Source organism: Lagopus muta, chromosome 9, assembly GCF_023343835.1.
Source record: "Lagopus muta isolate bLagMut1 chromosome 9, bLagMut1 primary, whole genome shotgun sequence".
In the NCBI taxonomy this organism is placed as follows: domain Eukaryota; kingdom Metazoa; phylum Chordata; class Aves; order Galliformes; family Phasianidae; genus Lagopus; species Lagopus muta.
This window is the reverse complement of record NC_064441.1, coordinates 4,082,989-4,098,784: the sequence shown is the minus strand read 5'-3', so window position 1 is coordinate 4,098,784 and position 15,796 is coordinate 4,082,989. Positions and strand designations below refer to the sequence as shown.

Sequence of the window (15,796 nt, the reverse complement as noted above, 5' to 3'; positions counted from 1 at the left end):
TGAAGAATGCTGAGTGTGCTGCTGGGGAAAGACTTCCATAGCTTGCCCAGGTGAGCAGAGGGGAAGGGTGCTTTGAGCTGCTGCCTCCAGGATGTGGCTGTCTCTGTGGCTTCCCAGAAGTCTGCTTCTGCTTTGTTCTGAGCTCTGCTCACCTATGCAATCACACAAAGCAGATTCCAACCCTGGCAGTAAGCTGTAGATTTTTCCTCAGCAGCCTGCACAGCTGTACGGGGTGTTCTCTGAGCCTCTGACAGATTTCAGCAGTGTTAATTGTGCTGATACCCTGTTCAATGAATTGCACTTGAAAGTAATTGCACTAATACGTAGTCCTGTGTTTTTAAGTGCTTTTCAGATACCACAATGCAGCTGATTTCATTCAGTCCCAATCCCATGCAGAGGTTTCAGGCTGCAGCTATCCTCTCAAACACCTGGTAAATGAAGGCTCCTGTATTATTAGAAACATTTTACGTCTTGGGCCCAGCTCAACTCTTCTGAAAAGTGATCATCTGGAAATCAGCCTGTGGTCCGTCTGCATCACATGGATGATCCCTGCTTTCTGAAACAATCTGTTCCACTGTTTTTGAAGTCTCCAGGCCCTGTGAGCAGGGGCTGTCCAACGCATCGCCGCTGCTGTTGCAGCGAAGAGGAGAGGTGATGTCGGAGGGCTGCTCTGGGGGTTTGCCTGGAGCAGGAGGCAGGGGCACGGACAGGGGAAGGTTCATCATGTAGAACACATTGCCCAGACGTCGAGACACCTTCAAAGACAGAAACAAAATCGCAGTGGTTGTTTCAGGAGGTGATTTTGCTGTCAATAAATGCCAAGGTTGGCTGTTGTGTAGCAGTGCCAGAGACGTGGCCTGGAAGCTGCCTTGTCCCCTCCAAGGATTAGCAGTGGTTAACAAAAGTAAACAAAATCCACGATGAAAGTAAGAGCAGAAAACTTCAAACATAGAGGGACAGCCTGTCTACAAATCATTTAAGATTCTATTCCCAGGAAGACTGTAGAAACCTTTATATGGTGGATTTTAAAGGTCAGATTGGAGCTAAAGCAAGTATGTATCAGAACAGTTCTTACCGGTGAGAAAGGACAAAGAGGAATACAAAGGAGTAAATCCATCAAATACCTTTGCATTACCAGGCTCAGCCCAGTCTCCAGCACTGCTGTGTCCTGAATCTGCCCCGAGCATCTCTCAAACTGTCAGTCCTGACACCCCACCTCCACTGTCCCCCTGCTGCTTCATGCAGAGATGCAAAAGCAAACCCTGCTGGAGGAATTTTTTTTCCCCCACTATTATAGCAATGAGCTTATGAACGAGAAAAAAATGTGGTTTAGTTTGGAAAAAAAACATCTTGATTGCTTCTGAGCCTTTCACATCTGCATGACTTGCTAGTTTTGGTACATTTGATATTACCTGAGAACGGATTTTTAACGCTGGCCCGAGTTTTAATCCCATGGTATCTAGGAGATGTTCTTCTGTTAGCAGTGGGAGGGTTTCTCCATCGATAGCATGGTCTTTGAATATCTGATGAAAAGAAAATAACATCGAGGTGTGCCCAAACAGAATTCACTGGTTATTCTTTATGCTTAACCCTGAGCTGTAGGCAACAGACAGAGGAAATCATTTCAGTGTTTTATCTTCATGTTTCTCTCGTAACTGCAGTGTGGTGTCCTTTGTTCAGATATATGGACATCTGCACATTTTCCTGTAGCTTATCTACTTGTTTTTAGCAAGTGGGGACTTAGTAATCTTTTGGTGTTACTTAGTGTTGGTTTGGTGCATCTGTTGGTTTTGTTGTTTTTTTGTTGGTTGGTTGGTTGCTGTTTTGTAAGATGGTGACAACTAGTAAGCCTCTGTATTTGTCGTATTTATTTGCTGATCTTAAATCTAGATGATCCTAAAGACCTTAAAATGTGACAGTGACCATTAGGTGTGTTTGTCATCACCTGGGCATAATCGGAGCAGCCTGGGAGGCTAATGATGAAGCTGTACACATCATCAACCGTCCACTTGCGGATGTCTTCAATGGTGGAAATGTCTTCTCCGTTCAGGATCAGGCCATGTGCTGCTTTAAGGAGGAAACACAGATGTTATTTTTGTAGAATTCTGCTGGCAAACCAGTAGGAGAAGAATGCTGACATAAGGTTATGTACACTGCATGAACAGCACCGTGCAGTCACCGATACGGTAATCCTTGACGCCACAGTCACTTGAGAGTTGTAACTGGTCTTGGAGGGTTTGCTTTTATTTGCTGTATGCACTGTACATACCAGTCACTGAATGTACAAAGCGCACTGCAGCATTTCCAACAGCATTATCCAGTGCTGTTGATTCGTTATACTTTACCACTGTTTTACCTTCATCCAGAGATTTTGTTTAAATTCCTGTTGCAGACAGGAACTGAATAGTTAACATGCATCGTTTGTTTTTTCAGTGAGATGGTATCTTTGGTAAATGATCCTGCACAAACATCCCAGCCTGTTCTCATGTCAGGTACTGGGATGTTTTGTGCCATATGTACATTTAAAAGCCTCAAAGCTTTAGAAACTGTGATTGTTGTACAGTGACCTTGTGACTGTGTCTTATGTAGAGTTCCTAAAGAAGGCAAGGTTCTCCTAAAGCAGTACAGCTTTAATGGGATTCCTCGTCCCATCCAGCAGAACCCTGGGGAACCCTAAGGTGCTGCCAACTTCACTGTGTCATTGCACTGCCCTGCAAATAAACCCTGAAACCTCCACTGTGCCAGGAAGCTGCAGGTCTGCAGGTAGGGAAAGCCACTCTTTACCATTGTTGACATGGACTTACCAAGTCTTTTTGCAGCATAGGAGTTCTATATTAAGTTGCCATGACTATTGTACCCAAATTTGCTTTAAAGAAGCAGAAGACATAAGAGCAATTCAATAGAGACAATGACTATTGACATGACTGTAATCTGGAGACCTGACAAACCTGGAGGTAGCAGTGGGTTGCTGGGAACTGGAAATCCATATGGTAGTGCTGAGAACGGGATGGCAGACGGGTACATGTACTTGTCATCAAAAGCAGCACAGGAGCTATTAGACTCCTTCTCACTTGTGTTGTTGCAGCTGTTGGGCTCAGCAGAAATTTCGTGATTAGCACAGTTTTTTCTCAAGTCTTGCTCCAACTCTTTGCAGTTTTTGGCAACTGCTGACAGCTCCACCTGATTTTTGCTTTGTTCATGTTTGTTTGGCATCTCCACCTCCGCCTCTTTCTTGTCTTCTTTCTCATCATCTGCTGCAGTGGAAGCCGGGTCTGTACTTTTGTCTTCAGCTTGGCTCTTGGTGCCGTTGGCCCCACAGTCTGCAGCTTTGTGGTTTGCAGCTCTCCTCCCCGGCCGGCGGCTCCTCTCCCTTTGCAGGGTGCTGACGGGGGGGTAGGGGCTGGTGGCCATCAGCATGGTGTTACCATGGATGTCGTCGAGGGTGGTACGATGAACATACAAGTCACTGGGAAGGTGTCCTTCAGGCAGCCTGTGCCTTCCACGGAAAGCAATGGGGCTGGCCGGCATCCCGTGGTAAAGGAAAGGTGCTTCCAGGCTCAGCAGTCCTTTCCGATGAGCTTTCTCCATTTCTTTTTGCTGAAAAATAGCACTCATCTCCATCTCCATTCTAAGAGACACACAGAGCACGAGCAGTCAGGGCAGCTCAGTTCCTCGATCCCCTCTTTTTTTCATGTCAGATTAAAACCAAGCTAGAGTACTGCTTTTCATCCCTCTGCCCTGTATTGCTGCTATTTGTGAGATGTCATAAATACTGCAGGTGGAATGGTGAGCTTGCCTATATTTAATATGTTGCCAAGTACATACAGTAAACTAAAAGGAAGATAAGATATACTTGTCATGTGATACCTCTGTGCACTATTTCAGACAAGAAAAAGAGAAGTGTTATTTGTGTGTCAGCAATCCAGGCATTATAACAGGGGTTACATTCTCTTCAGATTTGGAAAAGTGTCTCTGGGGTCATAAGGGCCAAAGGCTACAGAAAATAAACGATTAATATTTCCAATCAGGAAATTATACTGAAAACTGGAAAATGGCAGTGATATTGTAAATATTCCAGTGGAGTTGAGAGATGGGAGAACAGAGCCCATCTAACAGCACAAAGCAGAGGGGCTGCCGCTTCCTTTCTTGCTTTGAGAAATCTGCAGTGGAATTTCTATATTCTTATTTGAAAAAGGGTTTATGAGGTCGACAAAGCCCATAAAGGGAGCTTAGATAGCCTTCTAAACACTGCAATAAGAGTACCAGGACAGAGAGGCTGACTTCTGGGGGACTTCTCCTTAGAACTGTCAAGAAAACCTCTTGGGCAGCAGGTGACTGTTGCATCGCTCCTTACAATCCAGTTTTTTCCCCTCTACCCTCTTTTCAGCTGTGCCACAGTCTGCATCCTCAACTTCCTGCTTTCAGCGTGTGACGGTGTTTTGCCTGTGCCCCATTTTCTTGTACATCTTGCCCAATTATCATTACTCACACACTGCTCTTAGGTGGAGGTAAACAGCAGAGCGTGACACCTCACTTGTTTTTCTCCAGGGTTTATCGTGTGGCAGAAGCTATCTGAAACACGGTGCTGATTCAAGTGCTGTGCTATGGGGGGTTTGGTAATCAGGTCTGGCTGACTGAAGAGCTCTAGACACACCTGTCATAATTCTGAGATGTGTGATCAGGATGTATCTCTTCTTTGATCTTAATCTTACTGTGTGAGGGATGCTGCAACCAGTGGAGCCCAGCACGGCTCTGGTTGGGGCTGGAGTTGATGAGATGGTGTGGCTGTAAGGGAGGGCATTTGGGATTACTTAAGCAGCAACTGATTGCACTGGTGCTATTCAAACAACCTGTCTGTGGTAATCTGCCAGTCAGATTGTTTGACTGCAGCAGGAAGGCTGCCCACCCACCTTGGCAGGGCAGAGGTGCAGCTCAGTCATCCCTGCAGCCCAGCTGCGGAGGCTGAAGATATTGCATACGATAGCACAGCTGTAAAGTTTGAATTTGAATTTGTTTTTGACTTTTTGTAACTTTGGGGTGTTTGGATCCAGAGTTCAAGGGCTGGGTCTGAAACCTGCAGTGTGTTTGTTTCTTTAACCAGGCTGAGGATTTGGTTTCTTTTCTTTGTATCGTTTTGAGGCTAAAGGAGAATAGGGGCAAGTGGAAATTTCAATGGCTTCAGAGATAGGAGTGCCCTCTGGTTTGCTGGGTGATGTGAAAAAGAATCTCAATCATCCCCAATAAGCCCCAACAAAGCCTGTGAGTTCCTGACTTCCATCTGCTGCCCCAATCCCAGCTGCATCTCACAGCAAAGCTTATTGCAGGCAATACCTGGCAATATTTTGCTTCTGAACCAGTTCCTGTCTTCTGGCCACAGCCTCCATGGATTCTGGCTGGAGAAAGCCATACCCTTAAAGGAAGGGGAAGAAAAGTCTTTAGTCTTTTTCCTCAAGCAAACACACAAAGCCCAAAGCCATGCAGAAGCACTTTAAGAGCTTTTCAAGACTCAGACTGTGTGCTTTGTCAGCAAGCCAGAACGACTTTGAGTTAAATTAAATGCTATCTGTGTTCATTGCCTCTGTGGGAATAAGTAGGAGAAGCATGAAGCCTGGCACCAGACGTGTAGTTAGGTGCACCTGCCAGTGTCTGTAAAGGAAAGGGACAGCAGGGCTGTGTTGTAGACACTGCTGATAAAGCTTCAGAAAGCTCTGGGTGCTGCAGGCAATGCTTTGCTACCTGGGCCTGGGTAGATGCGGCTGGGCAGCAGGCTGGGCATGCTGCTGTGCTGCGGGACTGCGGGCCCCAGGTGCGACGCGATGTGAATCTGCCTCGGGTCGGCCGTGGCCGTCATTTCAGCTGAAGGTAACAGATCTCTGAAAGACAAACACACGTTCAGACACAGAAGGGGACATTCTTCAGTTAATAGTAATGTGAGATCTTTAGGCACTCGAGGACAGCACAGGACTGTTTATTCTGTATCTGCAGTGTTGCTACAGAGAAGCGTTGCAGAATACCTGTCAACCAGCCGAGGCTCGAACTGGGAGGGGATTGCCTGCATTCTCTGCTGGGCTGTGCCCATCAGCTGAGGGTTCACTGCCATCAGCTGGTTCCTCATGAGCATCTCTTGTCGCTGCCGCAGTTCTGGCACAAAGCACACACAGAAAGTGATTCTTTCTGTAGTAAAACTCTAGCAGAAAAATAGTTTCTGTATGATTTAGCAAATCACGCTTTTCTTAGCAACATCGTCTAAGAAAAAGACAGCTTCACTGCCACCGTAACCACTTTGTTTAAATAATGCAGTTTTATGCAATCAGTCACAAAACTAAACAGAATGTGCACTGTCAAGTGAATAAAAGGACAACTTACAACGAGCAATAATTCACATATCACTATTAAACAGCCAGAAATGTTAAGTTCTCTGCTTGAGAGAGTTCCATTCTTAATGCCATTTCCTTTAAAGTAGTTGTATTAGCTGGGACCTGCAGTGAGGCAGAAGCTCTGGAAAGAGCCTGCAGCCGTATGGCAGAACCTCACAATGCCCAGTTAACACTTCTGTTGCTGAGTTCCTCTGTGGCCTTGACCCCTCTTCCAGCTGCTTTGCATCTCTTGATCAAATTCTGGATGCTAAGAATTTCCCATGTTAACTTTTAACTACCTTAATGGAGAAATATTTCTCCAATTATTCCTAAGACAAACTTGAGATACCTTTTTAAAGGTATCTCTGCAGAGATTAGCAGTTCTGTAAACGAACATGGAGTTAGTTGGGTTTCTTCCTGCTTACCTCCTGCTGCCATGCCGCTTGCTAGACGATAGAGGTGCTTTTCTTCCAGTGCTCCCTGTTCCCCCAGGATAGACATTTTTCTCATGTGATCTCGTGGAGTCATACTTCAAGGAGACGGCAGCAACTTTTCCAAGGTAAAGAACTGGATTGACGGGTCCAAAGAAAGGAAGGAGACATTCAATGATGCAAGGAATTGGCAGGTTATACCAGTTATTGCTCAGATAAGCAAGTAGTCCTTCTGGCAGTCACAACCATGCCTTTCAGTGCTTGGGGATTATACTGGTTATCAGAAAGAAACTTTGAGTTTTCAGAACAGTGCAAATGTTTCTGTTTATACTGAGTTGTTCAGTGTTCTTGGTCTTACTGTGTGGGGCAAGTCAGGATGTTGTGAAGTATCAGCTGTTCAGAAGGATGTCTTGAGGCCAATATCGTTTGACTGCAGCCCCGAGAACTGTGACATGAACTCATAGCCTACAAGGTAAGTATCCCTGTTCTGAATGGGGAATTGTGATCGTATAGGGCCCTGTCTGCTAGCTGAAAGAGATGGAAAGAAGTGGCAGAGGTAAGCAGTTCCAAATCACATCAGCCTCTTCAGACTGCCAAGTGACGTGAAAAAGGTAAAAGAATGTATGTGCTTTGTAGTGATGAAAATAGTGATTAAAAAAGTCAGATTTATGGGTAGATGAAGTCAGACGAACAGTAGAAATCTAGACAGAAAACTGCACTACTAATGCATTGTAGAACAGCTGTACTTCATTGAGGTGGATTGCATCAGCATTTCTGAGTCTGCCCAAACAAGCAGGTGGCTAGATTACAAGTGATCCTGATAGCAAGGGAATGAGTAATCACAAAGCACCCTGCTCAGGATCTGGGGGCAATGATCTACACAGGATTATCAGTGTAAATGCCAGCCTTCTCCAGGAATTCTTTTAGCCCGTTGGCTTGTTTTATTTTTCCTCACATTTATGTTAAACTTGCTTGCTTTGCAGGCTGGAATGTATTTTCGTTTTTATACTCTGTTGTGCCTGCTCTTGGTCTTACTGAGTCAATACCTGTGTTCCCCAGAGCTGCTATGATGAAATCCCACTGTGGGATCCGTTTCATTTTGGTGACCCCCCACAATGACAGCAGTGCTATAAAGCCACCACTGAGACCACATAGGGTGTGACAAGTGGGCACGGTTAGGGGTGAGCACAAGGCTGGTCCAGCCACCACAGGCTTTACCTTTAAACCAGTGAGCATGCATGGCATGGTGAATATCCTTGGTCTCAGCCTTAAGGTCAGATTTCTGAAGGGTAAGCATGTTAGTCATTTCAACCTTACTGACTGTGAATCGAGGTCATACTTGCACCAAACCTGTTGAGTCCCCTTAGAATAAAGATGTTCCCTATGTTTGTAAATGTTTTAAGTGCTACGTTCTGTGTTGGCCAAGATTGAGGTCTTTCTGGATGCAGATATCCAAACAAAGAAGAACGCCACGATGCCCTTTGTTTTTGACATAGCTATCTGAATGTGTGCTGCTGGACGTGTTTCCATTTGATTTTTTTTTTAGGGTACTTTAAACTTAAAGCGGTTTAGGATGCTGGGTGCCTCACGAAGAGCATTTGAGCTGCCAAAGTGCTTCTGAGCTCCTAAAGCATTTTAAAGCTCAGTACTAAAGCGATTTAGTGCTGAACTAAACTTTACAACAGCTCAAAAAATAGGTGGCAACTGCAGAGATGGTATTTACCATACTGTATCAATCCATGAGTCACTGAGGTGCTTTCTGCTCACCCATGAGAGCTCTGTGCTGAATGCTCAGGAAAACAAAGCTGCAGTTATAAACCTCATCCTAATCCCTATTCAGCTGGCTGCAGAGCAGGAAGGCGCAAAGCAGCCACTGAAGGTCCGAGTGGTTGCCATGAAAGAAACAGGAGGTTTTTATCTTACTGTTCTATGAAATCAAGATAAAAAAAGAAAGTCAGTGTTAGCACTAATAAGGTTTCACCTGTCAGATGACTGATAAGCTGTACCACTTGTTCTATTTAGGACCTGCTAGCATGATTTGGTCCTTTGTTCTGTTAACAGCTGGGGACACACTTTGCTCTAGGGAAGCTGTCCCAGTTTGGGGAAAGACGTACAAGTGTTATCACACAATCCTTATCAGGCCTTCCTGGAGCTTCTACATATCTGCTGTTGTAGTGGAAACCCCTTCATTCTCCCCTGGTGCAACTTTGAAAGTGTGGAATTACGGAAAACCTGCTGGGAAAAGATCCATCTATTTTGATCCCAAGCTGCAGCCTCCATGTGGGATCAAATACAGCCCTCCTGTTTTGACATCAGTGGTGGTAACTGGTGTGAAACCATTAGCATCAGTATCCTGGTGGTGTTTTCTGTATAGCCCGTGCAGCTCCTCATACAAATATGGATTTTGTGTGGTATGCTGCCTGTTGACACTCTGTCTCATAGTCTCTTTTCAGAGCTGAAGTGGGACTACCTGAGACTTTTCTCAAAATCTTTCTTTTAAAAATTGAGGTTTTTTCTTTCAAATGTTATAATACCCACTAAAAGTGGGATTCCATATGCAGCGTATACAGCAGCACCATAGTGCACTTGATCCATATGTTTTGGTAGCTTGTTAGCCATTACTGGTAATTATCTCATAGAGATACACCCAGACTTATAGAGCATCACTTTCAGGCAGCATTCATGACAGCAGCAACTTATACTGAAAAAGCCTTGAACAGTATGACTCAAAAGTTCATCTGCATCTTTTCCCACTGAAGCAGTCACTGCTTCCACTGCCCCAGTGCTGGAGCCCTCGTGTGCCAAGAGGAGGGTTTTCACCTGAGTTGCTCCATAAAGTCATTCTATCTTGTTTTGTGTTGTGCCAGTCAGCCCTATGTAACTTCTCTCGGATTTCTTCTCAAATGTATAAAAAACCTCTGGTATTTCTGGTAAAAGTCCTCAGATGCTGTTTCCACTGAAATGGTGCTGCTTTCCTAAGCTCTGTCAGGACGTCCGCGTGATGCACATCTTACGTAAATGGCACACTTTGTATGTGTGTGTTAGCTGTATTAAATTACTTACCTCCCTGATTTTCCTGTTCAAGGAAGCACTGAGCTGATCAGGTAGGATACTTACCTGGCTTAACATCCTAATGGTAAGACTCCTGTTTGACCTTGTGTCAGGAGGAGATGCTGAACTAGACTGGTTTATGTTACACTGTTTGGATTGATGCCTTTTTGAGCTACCTAGCTGGGGCTGTGATTGACAGGTCAAAATCAAGGTATTTAATGGAGGTTCTTACTATTATCACAGTGATTAGCATGTTAGAAACCAACTTCAGCAAAAAAAAAAAAGCTGTCTCTGGGAGAAGAGGGAACAAAAAGATCAGATGCAGGGAAAGTATGCTCCTGATACATATATTAGCTGGGATTTGAGAGCAGCTCAGAATCCTACAGCCAAGTTCATATAAATTCATACACACCAGCTGTCTGGCGTTGCATTCATATATGGCTCTTCTCTGATCCTATTGCACAAATCCTGGCTGTACAGCACATTACAGGGATGAAGACAAGTTAATCTCTACCTTTAGAGTCTTACCCTTAGCAAACCCTTCTTGACAGCAGGCAGAAGCACTCACCCAGTACTAATTCTGTCTCAGTTTATTAGACAAGACATGGCAAGACACGAACTTCATGAACCACAAGTGTTTGGAAATCTCATTATTTGGTGTGCAGATTCAAAATGTCTGTAGCAGGGCTGTGTGTCCATATCATAACAGCATCTTACGTCTAGTGTGGGTTTGTTGGAAGACTTATTTTGTAGTTAAATGCTTTCAGGTTTCATTAGCTAATAGTGGTTTTATCTACATCAAACACACGTAATTAGCATTTTTAAAGAACAGTTTTTGGTGTACCATTGCAATGAATGGATCTGCAGACTTTTTGGGAGAAGCTGAATATTTCTTCAAATTCAAGTAAATTTATGCCAGAGAAATCAGTTGAACATATAATATAAACATGTATGCAAGCTTTTGGGTGAAATATATGGAGCAACTCATGCATAGTCTCATTTCTGTTCCCATTGAGTCCCGAAAAGGTCCTGATTGCTTGAGAAATCAGATTTTGTTTGAAAAAAACAAGCCAAACAGTATTGCTAATATTCTAGTGTTATTAACTGTTGTATCAAGGGTTTTGTTCTTAAACTATGCTAGGAGTCCTAAAGTTAGAGACTAGTTGTTCAGGAAACCACAGTCAGTAAAATAAATGACTTCTGGAAATGAAGAAGATGATGATACCAACATTATGAACTCCAGGACCATGAAACATGTCTTCTTAACTGGGTAAGGTACTCCTGGAGAGGCTGTAGGGCTAAATTCTAATCCTGGGTACGTGGGCACAGACTGTCCAGGGACTGAGATTAGAGTGTAATCCTAAAACTGGATTGAGAACCACACATTCCTTAAAGAAAGGAAAATAACTATATTTATACCTGGTGTTATCTGGTGAGTTTACTTGCGTGCCTTTAATGAAACGAAGGTGTGGATTGTTCACCATTTTTGATCTAGTTAATAGTTAAGATTGCAGCAAGTCAGAGTTCTTTTAAACATGCTGCTTCGGGGTATGGATCAAGGCCTAGTATTAGTAAATTCAGTCCTTCTGGAGCTAAGTTGGGTTGGCACCTCGTTCTAGGTGTGGGGTGAAGGTAGACCCGTTCCTGTCTGCTACCAGGGCAGCTATCAGCTTCATGCTCTGATTGCACCCAAAAGTGGGGCTGCAGCACAAAGGCACAACGGGAGCCCCTGTGGGTGATGCAGGTGAGTGGTGGTGGGACAAGCAGCCCTCCTCCCCTTTGGGGCAGCAGTGGGGCTGTGTGGGTACAGGACAGGGAGCTCTGAGGTGGGGCTCTGTGGAGCTGGAACCCAGGGCCACGTCCTGCAGCACAGCCCTAATGCTGTACGTCTGTGGTTGTGGCAGCACCCAAAGGCTCCACCTGAGGTCACACTGAGCAGAGGCTTCAACATCCCATCACTGTGTTTGTTAAAAATTGGAGCAACAATTAATGAAAATAGGGGTCGTGGCTGAGCAAACGTGGGTATGCATGTGTGTATGAGTGCAGTGTTGTTCACCTGCCCTTGTCTCCTAACCAGCTGTTCGTGAGGGATGGTCTCTATTACAGGGCTTACATACAAAGGGTTAAAAGCACGGTGCATTTCGTTTTCCTTGTGGATTTATTTCATAATTGACAATGAAAATAGCTTCTCATTGAAACAGTATGATTATTTTATAGGATGGAAGATTGCAAAGTGTCGTTGAGTGGGATCAGTTAAAAGGAAGCCAGACTATGTTGTTTACTTCGTAATGGTTTGCTTTTAAAACATAAAGAAGGGATTTTTTTCCCCATTATTTTTTATTCCTAGATATTTTTGAAGTAGAAGCCTTGGGAATGGAGAATTCTCATGGTCAGAGAGCAAGGTGAGTATTTTCAAATGAAATCTGAATTTTTAGTGGAATTTTTGTCTTGCTTTGAACTAAGCTGAAATAGTGGTACAAACAACAACATTGCCAGTGCTGAGAGAAACCAGGCAGTAGAAAAGTGAGTGAGTTTTAGGATGGCTCTTTAAAACTGTTTATACTTAATAACTCTAATTTCCACTAAGAGTTTGACCATCAAAAACATGTACTGAATCCTCTGTACCTTTTCTGGTTAGAATATGATATTGCACCTGTGTCCTTCAGACATCCCAACATCTCTGAGTAAATGGAGAAAACTGTGTATGAGAGCACTGAAGTAAAACAAGATGGTGCTTTTAAAATTAATATTATTAATCTTTTCAGGCTAATTTTCTTCATTACAAAGCAAAAGATGGTAAACTGGTGTTCAAAATGTTTGCAGATTACACAAGTCAGATGTAGGACACTAAAATCACATTTTCCACATTCATATGGAAAGTCAGAAGCTTTAGCAAACTTATTCCCCTTACAAGAGCAGTCTGACATTGCTGAGCTGATCATGTAAACAAACTCAGAAGTCAGCATCTTCAACAGACAGAATGTTCAGTTCCACAGCTTGCAGGATCAGACCAAGGCAAAGTTACCTGAGTCAGGATTGTCCCTACTGATCTTTTTCTATCACTGGGGCACAGGAGAGATGGGAAATCCACATATTCTGTAACTGAGGAGCTTGAAGTTTTAGCTGAAAGGCAATCTAATAGCGCCCAAGCTTTCCTCAGCCTGCAGTTAATTCCACCCACACTTCGGATAAGAACAAGATATAAGGAACTCTTATAATATGATGATGCTATTTTTACAAAATACATCACTCAGTATATTGGTGTTCCACAAAGCTCTTACCACAGGTTTGCTACAACTATGCACATGAGCAAAATTTAGATTAGGCAAATGTAATGTAGGTATGTCAGACTAAACCAGCCAACTGCATCCTCGTCATTATGACACTGATCAATGCAAATTGCACACTAATTTAGGCAATTCACTGCTCTAGGAAGTACCTGTGAAATACTGAGGTTTTTCCATTGCACTTTAAGAAGTATACGCTAGCACAACGAATCAGTTGTACTGAGTAACAGCCAGTTAGCTTCGAAGAGTATTTTAAGACAGTTAGAAAAGACAGCAAAGCATTGGTTTATGCACATTAAACAACTCAACTTACGTCCAGTTTTCTTAAAAACTACTGAGCATGCAGTGAGAAGCCCTCACAAAGTAAAAGCTTCCTTTTCTGAAATCGGTCTTTAAATGTTGCAGAATTATCAAATGTATGCTGTAAGGCAAATACAATTTCCACTTGGATATGCGTCTGACAGATGGCTGAGAAATTGGTACACAGCTCATCACAGACTTTACTTTTTCTATATCTCTCATGACTACTCCATACTTTGCTCTTTGCAGTGCAGTGCTGCTCTTCAAATAAACAGCCTGCTTCGATCTGTGCAGTTTCCCTCCTGAGATGAGCCTTTGCTACCAAAACATGAAAATCATACACTTCTTGGTGCTGCTTAGCAAGATGTTGCATAGCTATTGGTATTATAAACTAGTGCTGTTTATTTCTATTTCATGTATACTTACATCTATTGGGAAGGCCTTCGTTTTGAGGAAAATGAAGTCACCGTGAACATCCAAAAGTTTGTGCCTTCGCCATACGTCTTCCTTTCAAGCTGCCTCAGTAATGTGATTGGCAGCTTTTAAACCACATCAAGATTAACATGTCAAAAACTGCCTTAACTAACGCTGAGTTTACTTTAAATACAAATTGAATTTATCTCGATTAGCCCTCATCCCTGCTTCTAAGCCCTACCCACTCTGACATCACAAGCCCTTCTCCAATACCATCCTCTAAACAGGCTGCAAAAACGTAATTACAAGAAGAGCAGCACGCTGATCTGATAAACCTATTTCACATTTAACCTGCTAAGCTGTTGTTAGCTTGTAAGATGCTTGTTGCATTCACTTAAAATCTTCCTGTTCCAGAAAGAAATATGCGAGAAGGTTAAGAAGTGCCTGGCTCTCTGCATTGTTGCCTGTTTGCACAGATTTCTAGGAACAGCATATTTCTGTCAGTTGGAGAGCAGTCAGCCCACAGCTGTGTTATCCCAGGGCTGTGTATCCGCTTGGACTGGGGAAAACTAGAAGATGGAAATCCTGTTAAGCATATTGTGAGGCTAACACAAGGATCAGATGGTTATACTGCTCAAGCCAGCAGTTTACTCTTTAATTCTCACCATCAGCGGGTTAACTCTCAGAATGGATGCCCAGTTTATCACAAAGTTTAAAACTGCAGGGAGAGGTAAATTTTTTCAGGTATCCATGTCAACCTGTGGGACGTCAGAGTTGATGTTTGTTTTCCCCTTGCTCACGTTCCTGAAGCTCATCAAATGCTCACTGCAACAACAAATGCCCCATGTCCTTTCCCAGGTACCATCACAGCACCTAATCCTGGAGAAATGTCTAACAGAAATTCCACTTGCAAGCAGACAAGGTATCTCAGTAGCATGCTAGCTACAAGATGATTCTCAGCTTGTGTTCAATCCACTCAGTCTGTGACTGCCTACAGAAGCTTGTCATTCCAAATGTGATGAGCCAAAGCAGCCTTGAAGAAAGCTCCTCTGCTGGGATGTTTTGGGATTGTCTGAGTGAGGCTGAAGCAAATGCTTAGTAAGATATGGGGTTGCCCAAGTACACTAAGAGCAAAGTATTGCATCAGCATGCGTTCTTCATCAGATGTTTCAGCCTGAGTGTACCACATTTCAGGAAAACTATGAAAAGTTTAACACTAGGAGAGAGTACTTCCTGAGGTAGAAACAAAACCAGCAATATAACAGGTATACATATATGTATTTGCTTCTATTTTATCCAATGAGGGAAGGTTGGAAAGGGAGAATGATACTTCACGGGATTCCTGGCATCCAGTCTTTGATTTCTGGCACAGAAGCAGGGTTGCTGCTTGCTGTAGTGATGTGTGACAACCACAGTGCTTTGACAGTCCCTCTCTGGAAAGATCTAATTGTTCTTGGCTGGATTTCACAGGTGTTGGGGATGTGTTTCTGAATCAGACACGTATCCATACGTATCTCAGCAGTCTTGTTTATGCTGGTCATCTTCTCCAATGGGAAAAATGGTGAAGCAGCAATGGAGAGTGAGAGAGAGGGACACAGGAGGTGAGTGGACTGTATCAACTTGTCCTGGACCGTGGTTTGTCAGTCAGCATCACTGGTAGCTCAGATGATTTAGCACAGTGTATTCCCACGTTATTTATTCCCTTTGCACCGCAGAATCTGAAGATGAGTTTCAGTAGTTGAACAGTTCCCATGCAATATTTGGCGTTGGTCACCTGAGCTACACTAAGTATACACTAATGTGAAGGATAGGGCTGGAGCTACGCCTTCCCCTGTGCACTCTTGCCCAGATTTATTGCCAGGGTTATCTCTGTAGTCAACACAGCATCACTTCATTGTAGAACATAAGGATTTGGAAGAGCACAACCAAAACCCAGCAGCGTGTATTCAGGTTCAAT

General features: G+C 43.6%; 2 protein-coding genes across 3 annotated transcripts in view; one reads left to right on the top strand and one right to left on the bottom strand.

The window, feature by feature from the left end:
• Positions 1-15,796, top strand: part of LRRC31 (leucine rich repeat containing 31) — a 43,414-nt gene that overhangs the window by 13,083 nt on the left and 14,535 nt on the right. For both annotated transcript variants that reach the window (XM_048954858.1, XM_048954855.1), the window contains exons 3-4: positions 12,186-12,240; positions 15,310-15,440. The gene's annotated coding sequence lies outside the window, so the exon portion shown is untranslated. The remainder of the gene's footprint in view (positions 1-12,185; positions 12,241-15,309; positions 15,441-15,796) is intronic.
• SAMD7 (sterile alpha motif domain containing 7) lies at positions 377-7,129 on the bottom strand. The gene is made up of 8 exons (XM_048954866.1): positions 6,782-7,129; positions 6,015-6,141; positions 5,737-5,873; positions 5,332-5,410; positions 2,949-3,628; positions 1,946-2,067; positions 1,413-1,523; positions 377-755 (listed from the first exon to the last, which is right to left on the bottom strand). The coding sequence occupies exons 1-8, from the start codon at positions 6,882-6,884 to the stop codon at positions 483-485; spliced, it is 1,632 nt and encodes a 543-aa protein (XP_048810823.1). The 5' UTR covers positions 6,885-7,129; the 3' UTR covers positions 377-482.